General features: G+C 38.8%; 1 protein-coding gene across 1 annotated transcript in view; it reads left to right on the forward strand.

Annotated features, from left to right (window-relative positions):
- LOC129244077 (diuretic hormone receptor) overlaps positions 1-16,003 on the forward strand; it is a 53,002-nt gene that overhangs the window by 17,706 nt on the left and 19,293 nt on the right. Inside the window, exons 5-9 of the mRNA XM_054881692.1 lie at positions 4,773-4,853; positions 8,527-8,597; positions 8,729-8,839; positions 13,875-14,063; positions 14,358-14,473. Coding sequence (XP_054737667.1) covers positions 4,773-4,853; positions 8,527-8,597; positions 8,729-8,839; positions 13,875-14,063; positions 14,358-14,473 — 568 coding nt within the window. The remainder of the gene's footprint in view (positions 1-4,772; positions 4,854-8,526; positions 8,598-8,728; positions 8,840-13,874; positions 14,064-14,357; positions 14,474-16,003) is intronic.

The raw sequence follows: 16,003 nt of genomic DNA on the forward strand, positions 1-16,003 counted from the left end.
CGTATACATTTTATTAAGCGCGAGGAATATTGTAGCGACTGTCTTGGTTACAGAGGACCGACATTTTGTTTTGTTATGGAGGAAGTACGCAACATCTTCAAGGAAAAAAATTATAAAAAATCAACGGAATTTTTCAGCAATTTCGCACTTGCGCTTTGTTCTGCTAAAATAATAAGCTATACAATTGTATAGCAAAAATCTTTCTAGGTGTCTAGTTAAAAAGCCATTAAATAATAGTAATTTTAAGCAAAAATTGGAAAATTTAATTTATATTGTTTTTGTCGGGCATTCAGCTATAATTTTATAAAAAACAAATAATGAACATTAAAAAAATCAAAATAGGAAAAACTGGTCAAACTACTGTAGTGCTATCATTTGCTGCAAAGTTGCATACATAGATTCTTTTTGAAATTTGAAAAATCGAGCCAAGAAGCACGGCAAGATTTAGTAACTCCTAAAACACTCAGGGTAATCAGCCCATTGTTTTCAAAGCTCTGGAAAGTGAAAGGGTAGATAGTCCAGGAGGAAAGGAGAGAAATGACAGAGAGAAAGAGACAAGCTAGAATAGAAAAAGAGACAAAGATAGCTAATCCTGCAAGAAAAATACAAGATAGAGTAGAAAAAGAGACAGATATAGCTAGTCAGACTCCTTGGCAAATCTGAAAATATTCTCCAATTTGAGAGAAGAAATTTTACTCATCCACATGACATCGCAACCCAAAATTCATAGCCTCCCTCTGGCAAAGGCAGAACACTCACAGGCACAACAGGCAAATTGGGTAATCAATGACACCCACGGTGGTCATATGCTGACTCCAGAACTGCGCACTGTAATAATGCCGACTATCAACCAAACGTCTTTTCAACCAAGTTTTAGAAGAAAATTCGACAGTTTTCTGTTCGGGCTTGTCACAAAACACTTTGCTCTTCTGCAGCGTTCTGGACCGGACCATCGCTCTTTAAATTGCATAATCGCTGATCCCAATCGTGATTCCTGTTGAAATTGTCCTCTGGTCAGTGTGAGGTATCCGCTGATCTGCAGAGGGCCAAGTCATGGGCAATTTCATTTCCTTGAACAATGCGATGTCTTGCAACCCGTCTTGTAGCAGAACTAAGCTTCTTTTCACATTATTGAACAATGTTTGAGGTTTGGATTGCATTCTCTAGAGCCTTCGGGGCAGCCTGTGTGTCACCAAAGACTCCAATCTGTTTCCCGTTCTATCTCCTCTCAACTATCGATTCCGCTGCTTTCAGAATGTCAAAAATTTCTATTTGGAAAACAGTTGCCATTCCTCCCATAGCGTAATGATGTTTACTACCATCGTTTAAGTAGCATCCGGTTCTAGCACGTATTTGTTTCTTGGGCCCATCGGCAAGAAAATACACTTCAGATTTCTTTGAATGCACTCTGGATTACTCCATTGCTCACGCAAATTTGACATCAAATACAAAGATAGTTTCTAATAAGTCCGATAAAAAAGTCTGAATTTTGAAGCTTTTTTTTTACTTTTCGAATTTTTGAGTATTTGAACAAAGTTTGTAACTAAAGGGTTTTCCAATACTACGTGTTATTTTGAATAGCCCGCTATTTCGGTAGATGCCACTTTTGAAGCTGTCATTTTTTGATATTTGACAGGTAGAAACTACGCCATTACTAAAAATCGAACGATACACGCTTAAAGAACGCATTGAAATTATTAAAATTCACTATAAAAATGGTGAAAATTTGGCAGAGACGATTCGTAAGACTCGAACATTTTTGGGTCATCGTGAAGCACCTTATCGGACCGCAATACATAAATTGGTAAAAAAATTCGAGCTGTTGGGACAAATTAGTGATGTGAAGAATAAAACCCGTGCACGCCGCTCAAGAACCGCGGAACAGCCGAAAATATTGCTGTTGTAGCCGAAAGTGTTGAAGAAAACCCAGGTTTGTCCATTCCAAGTCGTTCTTTGGAATTAGGCATTCCACAAACGTCATTACACCGTATTTTGCATAAAGACTTGGGTCTTAAGGCTTATAAAGTCCAGTTAACACAAGAACTCAATCCGGCCGATCATCAACAACGTCGTGTCTTTGCTGATTGGGTCGTTGAAATGCATGAAAATGATCCGAAATTCCATCGAAAAATCATTTTGAGTGATGAGGCCCATTTCCACCTCGGTGACTTCGTCAACAAGCAAAATTATCGTATCTGTGGCTCAGAAAATCCAAGAGTTATTGTTGAAAAGCCTCTCTCTCCTCAACGTGTGACTGTTTGGAGCGGTTTATGGTCCGACGGAGTTATTGGATCGAAAATGAAGCAACAATTATGGTGAATGGATTGCGCTATCGAGAGATGATTAACGATTTTTTGTCGCCGGAATTGGATAGTATTGATCTGGACAACGTTTATTTTCAACAATACGGCGCTATGTGCCACACAAGCAACGAAATCATTTCTTTGAATAACAAAATAACACCTCTTATTGGAAAACCTTTTATTATATTTAAAACTATTTTTTATTCAAAGTTTGCGCGAAGAATTTTACATGATAAATGTTGTAAATATTGTGGAAAGAAATACTGTATGCAGACTTTTTCTGCCTAGTGTATATACAGTGTACACTCTCCTCACCGACACCTCCCATAAGCAGACGCTTTTTTCAGTAAATATCACAATCCTTAAGAACCTTTTTATTTTTTTTTTTTAGAGCGGTCAACCCTTCCATAACATATTTTAACTTTTTTTACACTTTTCTCTCATAAGCGGACAAATTTTTCAGTCCCTTGGGTGCCCGCTTAAGAGAAAACTCAGAGTATATCAAAGTGGTGAACAGAATAATAAAAGGAGTCGCTTTAGCCCCTTTTGTCTGTCCCTCCGGCCGTCCGTTCGTGCGTACTATAACTCGAGAAAAAATTAAAATATATTTATAATATTTCCATATATATCACTCTTTGTGCAATATAGTCTCCCATATAAAAATAATTTAAAAAAAGAAAAAAACGCGATATCTCTGTTGTTATGCAGCAAAATTATTCAAAATATTGAACAATGGTTGGTGAATGCGTGTATCTCGATAACGCTTAATAAAACTAGCCCAAACTTGTTGCACCTATTGCCTCCCACCTCCTTCACTTTCGAGCGCCCACGTTAAATAAAAATTCGTTAAAATTCATATTCAAGTTAATATGTAAATTTAAAATTAAATTTCCGTCCATCCTCCCGTCTGATGTTAGAATCTATACCTCTCATTGCCCATGAATTTTACTAAAATGTGCGTGGGACCGAATTTTGCACTTCCTTATTTATTAAACAATAAATTCTCTACGAATTTTTGCCAATGGCAACACTGCTCTGAATTATTTGATTTTCTTAATACATATACAAATCGATACACATAAATATACTTGCATACGCGTACTACCCATATGTACGTACGCTCGTATATACTAGGTTGTTCAATAAGTTTTGCGGTTCGATAAGAAAGGGCGTTGCTACTAGCCTACCTTTTTTTTGTTTTTGTAATAATCCCCCACTCTTCATACAATCTTATGTGAAGTTTCCTTTCAATCTGTTAATTCATTGCTTGTAAATGAAGCCATTTAGTATCGGCGTATCTCAGCATTTTCTACAATGGAAAAAATCAAGTATCGAGCAGTGATTGAATTTTTATTTTTGGAAAGTTTAAAAGCAAAAGAAATATATGAACGAATCTTGAAGGTGTATGTATAAGGATTTTTCGCCAATGAGTAGTACAGCAGGAAAATGGGTAGCTAAATTTAAAAGTGGTCGTATAAGCCTTGCAGACGATCCATTTCAAGGACGTCCAAAAAGCAGCAACACCAGAAATCGTAGAAAAAATACAGAATATCGTATTGGAAAATCATTCAGTAACTGAAAAAGTGGAATTTTGGGTATCAGAAAGCTGTGTGCGCAATGGGTGCCGCATTCGCTAGCAAATGGAACAAAAGCACATTCGAATGCTGCTACTTTGTCAGCAAAATTTTGAGGGTTTTCGGAAGGTTAAAGTGGAGTTTGTGAGTCGATTCATCACTTTGGATGAGACTTGGGTTTATCACCCTGATTCTAGATCAAAGCAAGCGGTTAAAGAGTGGTGTCAACCTGGTTCTTCGGCTCCGAAACGAGTTGGTGACCAGAAATCGGCCAAGAAGATGTTAGCATCAGTTTCTTGTGATGCGAAAGGAATTTTGGTTGTGGATTACATGCAAACTGGTAAAGCAATAAATTCTGAATATTATTGTAACTTTTTAGACCAGCTGAAGGAAAATATTCATTAAAAACGAAAGTTTGCAAAATAAAAAAATTCATCATTCTTTTTCATCAGGACAATGCACCGCGTCACAAGAGCATTTTAACAATGGCTAAATTCCATAAATTAAAGTTAGAATTGTTGGAGCATCCACTGTATTCTCCAGATTTGGCCACTAGCGACTTTGATCTGTTTCCAGACCTAAAAACCATCATGGGTGGCAACAGTTTTTCATCAAATGATGAGGTCATAACAGCTGTGGAAGCGTATTTTGCAGTCCTTCCAGATTCTCACTTCAGAGATGGAGTTAATAAAATGGAATCTCGTCCAAACAAGTGTTGTGATGTTCAGAGAGACTATACTGGATAATAAAATCTATTTCACATCATAAAATTGTGTTTTTCTTATCGAAACGCAAAACTTATCGGATAACCTAGTACTCGAATATTGCAATTTTATCGCAAGAAATTCCATTTCCATTTTCACCTCATTTGTTTCTTTTCTGCGCTTCATTACAGGTCTTTATTTGTATATGCTGGTAGTGAAGACATTTTCCGGTGATAATATACGCTTCAACATATACGCAATAATAGGATGGGGTGAGTATTAAGCTCTGCTTGTATATGTGTGTGCATGGGTATGAATGTAGCGTTAAATAGCCTTGAGAACATATGTACCATACTTACATACGTATGTATGTCCATGCGCTAGTGTTTGTGGCGACGTATTTCGCTGCGTCAACGGTAAAGGCGAGTGCACATACATACATACAATGTTGGTGATCTGCGCGTGTGTGGGAGGGAGGCAGATAAAATCTTTCATTAGCTCCAATGTGGTGTAAATTTTCATGAATATAATTCACAGAATGACAGAATCTAAGTGTGAACAAATACAACTCGCGATTAGTTATGCACATAAATTCCTAATTAGATTGGGATCAATTAAAGGTTGAAATTAATATACCATTCGCATGCAACGGTAAGACAATTAAATGATAAAAAAGGAGGGAATAACCGTACGTACATGGGTACACACACACAATCACAAGTATATTCGCATAAGCGAAGGAAGGACATTTCCCAGAAGCACAAGAATAAATATATATTTAAAGTTTCTAAATTTTGTTCTTGTTCTCATTTCTATTTGCATACCTACATTGGAAAATGTTTTTTTAAATATTTCTTGTCCTCCTTTAATATTTCCATGTCCTCATTAAAATTACTTACAATTGCTTACAACTCTTGTTGGATGTTTGGCTGAGCTCCTCCTGCAATTTGTGATGTGAGCCGGGATGTTGTTCGACAAATAAAGAGACTTACAGTTTTACGCCACCTCGAACAGCACGCAAGAAGCGTTTTCATGGCGAAATACACACTTTTTATGACTTGGTGTTTTACGCCCACAGTGGGTTTCTGGGCGTGCCTTACCGAATGGTAGTCACTTACAAATTCATGCGGCTGCGGCTTACGCTGTAATGGTACTCCTATATATATAAATAAGATGGCGTGAGCAGCAGAGTCGTTTGTTTTGACGAACTTGTGCGCGCCAAAAATGTATATATATACAAATGGAGGTAGTATTTTTGGATAGTTAACAGCGTACTTCGGTAAGAATCTCTCTATCCCCATACTGAAGTTAGAGGGTCATGCCAGGGCAATCTTCCCAAGTAGGCAGGATTGGAACAAGAGGGAAATTTGCACCGTAAATGGTACCGCTGACTTCTCTGATGACTACAAAATGTAATCGAGGATCGGAGCAGGGGTTTTCTCTAAACCAACCAATTAAGCTATTTTCTTAAAACCGCTTACTGCTAGTGTTTTTCAGGCAAACGTCTTTGCGATTCTACAGGCATGCACAATGCTTAGGGAACATGGGAGCGAGGAAGATATTAACATTTTTTTTGGTAGTCAAGCTGCGATCAAAACTCTAACGGCGCAATAGTGCAGATTCAAACAGCGCAACTCCTGTAAAGAGGAGATCAAATATCTTGGGTGAGCAGGTAACATTTCTCTGATCTGGGTCCCAGGACATACGAACATAAAGGGAAATGAAATTGCTGATAAGGACTGAATTGGTCTCAGAGAGCTCCTCCCCGGACATCGGCATTCCCCTGACTTTTGTTAAAGAGGAATGGCCCAACTTATTTCTCGGGAAAGCGCGGAACAGATGGAGCTCCATTTATTCATGCAATAGCCGAAGGACTCAGAAAGTTCTGTGGACTTCACGCCATACAATTTCCGAAATCGTAGCTGTGTTTACCGGTCATTGGACGATCGGCACACATGCGGGAATAGCTAGGTTTACAATTTAAACCACATTGCAGAAGTTGTGGGGACTCTTCAGAAAAGGAGACTGTTGAGCACATTCTCTGTAAATGTCTGGGCTGGGCAGCTAGATGATTAAAGTCACTGGGTTCTCCTTTCTTTGACAGCCTGGGGCAGTGCGCCAACCGAAATCCAATCAATCTTCTCCATTATATCAACTGATCTGGCTGGGTGTGGATATCTGCCTGTTGGAGGTGTAATAATGGTATCAAAACGGCGCTTTATTGCTACTTGAGGAGCGCTAGACTGGCACTTCAACCATTTCACCCACCTACCTAGGTACTGAATTCGATTCCAGATAATGGGCTTAATGATGTTCTGATGCATAGATTTAATTTGACATAAGCGTCTACTCTTGGGAGGAGTCTACTTTGAAGGCGGTGCAATATACTTTTTTTTAATGAATTCCCGAAAATTTTTGACAGATTTCGATATGGTCTGTTACTTGAACGCTAATGCCGTAACCCACACTTGACAATTCAGTTACTCGTCTTCTCTATTTACTTCCGCTGGAAACACAATTCAAAAAGATGGAGAAATATTTCCTCCATATTTTTAGATTGCTCTGACATCCGACATCCCTTACCTATTAAAAGGTCGCCCAGGTTTCGAAATCTTTTGAAAACTGCCAAACTTTATGTAGAACTGTTTTGGTGCTCTTCGACCTTTAGGTCACTATGTGCGTATTAAAGTAACTTTAAGCTGAGGACGAGTGTTCATCATCATCATAATCATTAGCACTATAGTTTTGTGCAGACCATTTACTCCACAACTACGGTTCTGTACTTCTTCCACTTCCTCTGTGAATGCCCTGCCCTATGGAAGGACAGAATATTAACCCTGGGCAGGCCGCTGTTCGAGAGTCTCAAACAACTGTCTGGCTTAGATGTCAACAACCTAATAAAGTTCGTAAACCGCACAGACTGGATATAGTCTTGCTGTAAATAACTGGTAAACAAGTTGGCAACGAGGATGTGCCACCCTAATGGTGCGGAAGCGCTAGTTGGATTCTGGAAGAATCACCACAAATACCAACCAACCAACCAACAGTTCTGCACTCCGCTCAATCTTCTAGTACGCCTTCCCAGTTTGTGAACCCTATTTTGCGTAAGTTGGCTGTAACCTCATCAATACAGCGTGTGTTTGATCTCCCTCGATCTTTCCCTCTAATTGGTTGTATATGGAGCGCTAAACTGGTAAATCGCCATTTGGGCGTTCCGTACATTTGCCCCAGCCATCTGATTCGTTCCCTTTTTATAAAGCGTATTGTGTTTCCGTAATGCGTATCAGTGCGTCGAGCTCGTGATTGGATCTTATCCACCATCTCGTCGGATGGAACCATATATTGTTCGCGGTATCTTTCTTGAAAATCTCAGTATTTGTGTGAAGTACCCATGCCCGGATGCTGTATTTTAGTATGGGTCGTACAAGCGCTTTATACTTTGCCATCTTTTGAGCTCGAGACTCGAATATTATGTGTGCAAAAAATGCTTTAGTTTCAGCGCTTACCCGGCCATTGTCAGAATTAATGCTGATAAAGGCACCTAATTATTTCAATTTGTCGAGTCTTTGCATGCATTCACCATCGATTCAATGGGTGCATCATCACTCGGTTTCTTTGCGAAGTGCAGGACGAGTGCTAGTAATTTTTAGTTTCTACACTTCATTGACTTAAGTTCAGTCTAAACTTGGCTTGTGAAGCCAATGTTAAGAAAATTAAAATGCTACGAAAATTTTATATCAGCCGCATATGGATAGCAACTAGACTAAGAAAAGAATATTCATAAATTCAAAGCATAATTTAACATTTCTTTTTCCGGTCGTAAAATATTCACGAATTTTAGGTGTAAACGCATATTTCTTCCTCCGTAATACATACATACATACATACACACATACATATATGCATATAAATTAATGTTTTCACATTTGAATATTTTTACCGCAGGTGGTCCCGCAGCATTCGTTGTCAGTTGGGCGATTGCCAAAGGACTTACGATATCCTATGATGTGGAGCAGGTACGAACTTTCTTATTGATTTTGAAAATTTATTGCAACAAATACCTAATATTTAAATATTTCTCTACTTCCGTTTCGTGCTTTTTTTTTAATGTTCTCCTTTCCTTCTCAAACATCTGCGGCTTCAATAGTTCGATATTGGCTGCCCTTGGATGCAGGAAACCTATGTGGATTGGATTTTTCAGGGTCCTGTATGTGCGGTGCTGATTATGAATTTAATATTTCTACTCAGAATAATGTGGGTAAGTGTTGCGACTCCAACGAACTCAAATAAATGCATATTTATGTGTGTGCGAATAAAATTTGTGTGCTCTAAGAATAAGCCATGACAGCAAACATATTTTTTTAGCACATCACTGCTGTCTTATTGCTCAGCTACAGTTCATTGCACGAATAAAAATTTATAGTCGTGTCATTTTTTGTGTACTGCCTTAATGAGAAAATTAAATTATGTACACTTATTTGTGAATGTATGTGACTGCGTGTGTGCACAGCAATTATCCACACTTAGAGCAATAAAATGCTCCCCTTAAATGTGAACAAAAAATGAATGGTGTTTCCAGCGAACATCTACGTGCTTATTATGTGTGGAAATGTTTAAAAACAAAATGGGATTTTTTTTATATACACACACATACTTAACAAGTGAAAAAGTGGAAACGACTATAAGCACCCACTCTGAACATGATACCACATACTCGTACAGTCACTCACACCTTATTTGATGCAGATACGATTTTTTTGTGAAGTGTGCTTTATTTCATAATATGGCATTTTGCGGAATTGACAAAACAGAGTACGCAGATATTTTATTTATTTTGCCGTATTTCATTTCTCAATATTAAATACAAAGGTTAGGTTGGGTAGTGATAGCTGATCAGTAGAAAGATTTCACTTAGACCTCTAGGACCCATTGTGTTGCCAGTGCTTTGTATTTGGAGTCGAAGATATTTTTTTATGTAATTCTTAATGCACCTCTTCGGGAGTTTTAACAACCCGTGCAGCCTATTGCCAGCAATATCCTTCAAGGATGAAAAATATGTTGATCCTAGTCGCAATTGTCGAGTCCCACAAAGAGCAGGACAATGGCAAAGTAGATATGTCAAAGTACTCCCAGCATTCGCTTCGTTTTACGAGTTACACGCATCGCTCTGGTTTAATCCCATTTTGCCTGAGTGAGGGGGGATGAGGCAGTGACTCGTCAGTACTCCAACCAATATTTTGCAGTCTTTTCTAGAGATTGATGAAACAAAGTTTGTAGTTTTCGTATTCCAAGTTCTTAGCATAATTTTGGCAGTTTCGTACTAGATTGAGGGTTCCCAAACCGACTGCGTTTTCAGAGCTAATCCCTCATTCAGTACCGCTTTCAGAAAGGAGTGTGATTGGTATATGTCTAACGTGCTCAATCTCGGGAAGCGAATAGCTGCCTTAGCGAGCTCATCGGCTCTCTCATTTCCTTCTCTTTCTTTTTGTCCTGATTTCCAATAAATAATGGCCTGACCGTTCCCGCAGAGTTCATCCATTTTGGATTTGCATTATTGAATGCATTCCGAGTTCGTCCAAGAAGCCATAATTGCTTTAATAGCCGCTTGGATATCAATAAAAATGTTTGTCCCAGTATTAAGAAGAGTTAATTCCAGAGCCAATTCAGCTGCTTTTGTTGCGGCATTAATTTCGGCTTGAAAAATACTACAGTAATTAGGGAGCCTTTCAGAGAGATTAGGAAGCCTGAAAGACTTTTGGATATCAAATTGCGGATAAGAGACCGTCGCTCCTACTCCTTACGCCATTTTGGACCCTTCCGTGAAGAAATTGTATGAATGGCATGTGGATTCTCGACCTTTCTGCCACCCATTTTACTCATGAATGAAGCTGGGCCTTTTTGCGGAATTCAACTTGTGAAAATACGTAGTCGGACCTTCTGTTTGAATTCCGAATGTTGCTGTTAGAAATGTTCTGACATCTTCAATCTTAGAACAGATCTTTTGGCTGAGTATGTTGCTACAAATTTGATTAGATGCCAGTTGAGAGTTCTGTTGGAGTTGTAGTAATACCGCCGGCTACATATATTTCTGCTCTCCTTTGCACGCTTTCCAATCTTTTGACGCATCTAAGTCACTCTATCACACGCCGCCCACCATACTGGTGAGCCATAGAGTATTATTGGTCTAATGATCGCCATGTACGAGTATATGAAATGTGGGAGTTGGGGGAGATAAGCCCCAATATTCTTCTGCATGCGTATAAGGCATTAGAAGCTTTCTTTGTGCTTTCTTCCCCACTTAATCTCCATGGAACTTTGCTATCCACAGCACTATCTAGGTTTTTAGTCAATCTTTCTGGTATCAACTCAACTCCTCTAAGCTTCGGAGATGACCAGTTTGTAATCTTGTACTTCCTTGTAAGGAGTACTAAGTATGTCTTAGAAGTAAATCCATTTCCAATCCTATCAATTCCGTCCACTTGTAGATCTCTCTAAGCGTCCTTCTAAGTATTTCACTCATCGTTTGTGGATACCTACCTGAGATGATAACAGCCAAGTCGTCAGCGTATGCCGTCAGTTGCGGCTCCAAATACAAAAAAGTGTCCACTCATTTCAATGTAATACAAAAAATACCAAACGTACAGAGAATTTACACCACAGCTTAAATCTGCCAGCACACTTATCTTATACACTCCAATGTATTCTGAAAAAATATAAATAAGTTAAGAAATTGGGATCGCTTGATTTTAAACGTAGACTGCCACGTTAGGTTAGGTTAGGTAATGGTGGAAGTCGTTGTTACGACCAACTCACTTAGACCTTACAAGAGCGTTGTGATGCCACTGTTCGAATCGAGAGCCTCATTAATTTTTCCTCGTGAAACCATTTTGTGGCTCTTATGAAGCGCAGGTTTGGTCCTATCCCCACGCCAAACAGCTCCGTAAGAAATTTGAAAAAGTATCTGCCTAGAAAACCTGCTGTGCTTTTAGCTTAGACTGGAAAATTGCAAAGGCAGGGCTCAACGGTTTCTTCCTCTTGCCCGTCTCTACAACTTCTACAATTTTAATGAGAGAAAACTCCTAATCTCAAGAAATCCCTGCCAAATAGCCAATGTCCGGTTATACAACCTACGACCTTCGAGATATCGTCCATTCAGACGCTAAGAAGTTCATTTGTATTTTTCTTATTTATTTGCAGCCGCAGTAGCCTAGCTATTTCGGATGTGCCTTCATCTTTCCATGGCCTATTGGTCTCTTGGATAATGTTGTTTTTGATTATTAGTTTATTCATGGCCATAGGACCATAGGTATCCCAATGGTGCTTTTATCACTGAACAGCTGAAGAGCAGTACCTTTCGTGGATAGCTTATCGGCTTTACAATCTCCCTCAATATCTCTATGCCCCGGAACCTAAATAAGGCTCATTTAGGGCTCCTCAGTATTTCCGTGCATCCTTTGATCTTAGATTCGCCGCATTTATTGATTTAATGGCCGCCTGGCTATCCGACATCCGGTTATTGTTACTGCGTATTTAGATACGTAGCCACTTCTTTTGTTGTTAGAACTTCTGCCTGGCAGACGCTGCAGTAGTCTAGTAGTTGAGCGGATAGTTCAAGTTCTAATTCCATCGAAACTACTCCATATCGATATTATCGTCTAGCTTAAAACCAACTGCAAAAAAATTTAATCGGCCCCTTCTCCATGGCTTGGTGTCTGCCACTCTCTTCTTGACGGTATGCTCGTTTTGAAGAGTCTGTCGAAGGTGTGTCTAGGAATAGAGTAGTCCATTTCTTGTTTGTGACTATTCAGAGTATGCAAAGTGGAGGTGTGGCGCTGGTCTTTCCACTGCCGCATGAAAAAGCAATAAATGTTTAATAATAGCAAATGAAAATATGGAAATGAACTACTTGAAATTTGGTTGTTTAGTAATTCGTATTAAACTTCAGATTTTTTATTACATTTGTAAAAGTTATTTCAAACTACACTCTCCGGGCAGAGTCCACTTTTTTGTTTACCTCTCAAAACTGGTTGGATCGTGAGATTAAGTTCTCTATTTTTGTACCTAAAAAAAATGTAGTTGCACAACCTGGTTGTAACATTTTTTCATCGCATCATCTATTGACGTCCTTTGGTCTCCAAATCGTGACCTTATAAAGGGTGGATAAATTTCAAGGGCCGATATTGAAAGTGAACCACACCTAAACATCAAGCTTTTTTCTGCATTTTATTTGACATTTTTAATTCCAGACTAACTCAATTTGGACCATGGAAAGATACATAATCGAGCAACGCGTTAAAGTTGTTCAGGCTTATTATGAAATGGGGGCAGGAAATAGCAACAGTGAATGACCAATTTTCGAAGAAAATCATCTTCAGTGATGAGGCACATTTTCACCTCAGTGTCAAATAGCAGAATTGCCGCATTTGGGGAATGATAATCCAAGAGTGATTGCCGAAAAAGCAATGCACCCACAAAGAGTGACTGTTTGGTGCGGTTTATGGGCCGGTGGCACCACTGGGTCGTATTTTTTCCAAAATGAGGCCGGTCAGGCAGTTACTGTGAATAGTGTTCGCTATCGTGAGATGATAACGAACTGTTTATGCCCCGAATTGGAAGATATGGATGTGGATGATATGTTGTTTCAACAGGACGTTGCCACTTGTCACACAGCTAACGAAACAAAGGCTATTTTGCGCGAAAAGTTTGATGGCCGAATAATCTCACGTCGCGGCGATGTCAATTGGCCGCCAAGATCATGTGATTTGACACCATTGGACGTCTTTCTTTGGGGTTATTTGAAAGAAAAAGTGTACGTCGATAAGCCAGCAACAATTCAAGAGCTAGAGGATGATCAACGAAAATTTTGACCATCGAATGGAGGTGTGCCGCCGAGGCCACGGCGGCCATTGGACCAATATTTTGTTCCATACGTAATTGAGCCATACCAATATTATCATAATAAAAAGAAATGATAATAATTTCCTAACAAAAATTGTATTTTATTCAAAATCAACACCGGCCCTTGAAACTTAACCACCCTTTATAATACTTTCAATTATTCTTGCTCAAAAACGCATTTGCTATAATTGCCTTATTAGGCTTGTGTAAGCGTCGTTTACGTCGTCATTTACGGCGGCAAGGCATATATAAGGTTTGGTAGCCTAAAAGGATTTTGTCGAATACAATAGTTGGCCCATCATTAATTGTAAACTATTTATCTATTGTTGTTATTATTTTTACTATCTACATACATACATAAATATGCCCCTACGTTTGTTTGCAACTCTTTCCAGGTGTTGATAACAAAACTCCGTTCAGCCAACACTGTGGAAACGCGTCAATATCGCAAAGCGGCCAAGGCCTTGTTGGTTCTCATTCCGCTCTTCGGCATTACCTACCTGGTGGTTTTAGCTGGCCCCAGCGAAAGTGGAGTAATGAGTCATATGTTTGCTGTAGTGCGGGCATTGCTGCTCAGCACCCAGGTATACAAATAAAATATTGTAGAATAAAAAGTACGAACAAAAGAAGCAGTGAATGGGATATTGTTGAAACTTTATGAGTAATATTGTAGAGCAAGAATGAAAACAAGAAAAGAGGGCAAGAAAATAAATCGAATATGAATGCCAGCGAACGGAGTGCTGGTTTTTCTTACGCAATTTATGTATTTTCTCAAAATCTTCGATGCTTGCTTTGATTTCATTTGTATTATAAGTATTGTATATTATAAACTATGTATATGTCAGTATATATGTATGAATTTTTTCCTCGTTCAACAGGGATTTTCAGTGTCATTGTTCTATTGTTTTCTCAACTCTGAAGTGCGAAACACACTGAGGCATCACGTTTCCAGATGGCGCGATGAGCGAAATATTCAGCTGAATCAAAGCAGAAGGTGAGCTTGCAGGTGATTAGTATGTATACTCGAATTTACTTCTAAGCATGTTTCGATGTCTCAAAGAGTGAATACTAAATATGAAATTTATAACTTAATCGCTTACGAGGTATATTTCATAGTCAGAAAAAGTCACTTTAACTTTTTACAATATTCGAAATATTTTTTGAAGTGAAACTTCTTTAGCGGCGGTCTGATATTTGAGCGAGAATGGAGAGTGAATTGGAAAAAATGTAACGTTTAGAGATTACGTTACGCGAGAGAGAAAAAAGAAACAACGTAAAGAGAAGGAGAAAGAGAGCTATACATTTTCTATACCTAAGACATAGGCTTCGATGTAAGACAGAGTATACAGATATATAACATAGAGAGAAAGAGAAGGAGAGCTATACATCATAATGTTACGCGACAGAGAAAAAAATCAGAAAAAAAGTTGCTGGTCATGTTGCAGCGCATAATATCTGTAAAACAGCGGTACCAATCGGACGACGCACATCAACAATCCCGCTTAACAACAACAAAACGATTAACGCAAACGATCACATTTACCATTAGTTTGTGCTTGTGCGACGACCATTCACAAGTCTCAGGGAAGCACGTATTCTGAAGTTGTTTACGAATATGATAAAAAACATTCGCAATCATTAGTTTACGTTGCTTTATCATGAGTCACTTGTATTGAAGGCTTGTGGATTATAACGAACGGAAATGATTTTAGATTCTACCATGGTCGACGAGCATCAGTCAGTATGTCTCATTTACAAGATGAATTCCGGAGACTATCGTTAAATAGACTGAAAACTGTGGATAAGCAAATAATCGATTTCATGACTCAGAGAAGAGGGCTATCTGTATATACTCTTAATTGTCACAGCCTACGAGCGCATTCCGCAGATTTAACAGACTCTGTCATCCGCAAATCGAGTATAGTACTTTTGTCCAAAACTTGGTTAAACGATAACGAGGATATTAGTATACCAAATTTCGATTGCGTCATCAAATATAAGCGACTAAATGTTAGAGCGGGCGGTGTGGCAATCTACCACAATCAAGATGATAGCGTAAATATCGTCACACCAAACATGGAAATGACTGCAAGGCAGTCTCAGTCATATTCATCAACAGTCACACCAGTTGGCGATGTTTGCATTGCAGAATGTCAAACGCTGAATGGAAACACTATTGTCAAAGCCGCCATCTATATCTCACCGAACCAAAATCTTGATGACATAATATATTTCATTCACCGCTCACTACTGGTTTACAGCCACGCAGGTGCAAATGCACTTGGAAGAGGCGTAGACAAAATTCCATTGATTCTCGGGGGAGATTTCAACGTAAATTTCGGATCCAATGATTCTTTGCCGTTGATTCAATTTCTTCGAGAAGCATTCGATTTGCAGATAAACAATAACCCTAAAGAATCAACAACGAAATCCGGAACTACACTAGATGCAATTTTCACACGTTATCTAGAAAATATTGAATCACGTACATTTAATATTTCATATTTCAGCTATCACAAACCAA

This window comes from Anastrepha obliqua, chromosome 4 (genome assembly GCF_027943255.1).
Source record: "Anastrepha obliqua isolate idAnaObli1 chromosome 4, idAnaObli1_1.0, whole genome shotgun sequence".
Taxonomy (NCBI): Eukaryota; Metazoa; Arthropoda; class Insecta; order Diptera; family Tephritidae; genus Anastrepha; species Anastrepha obliqua.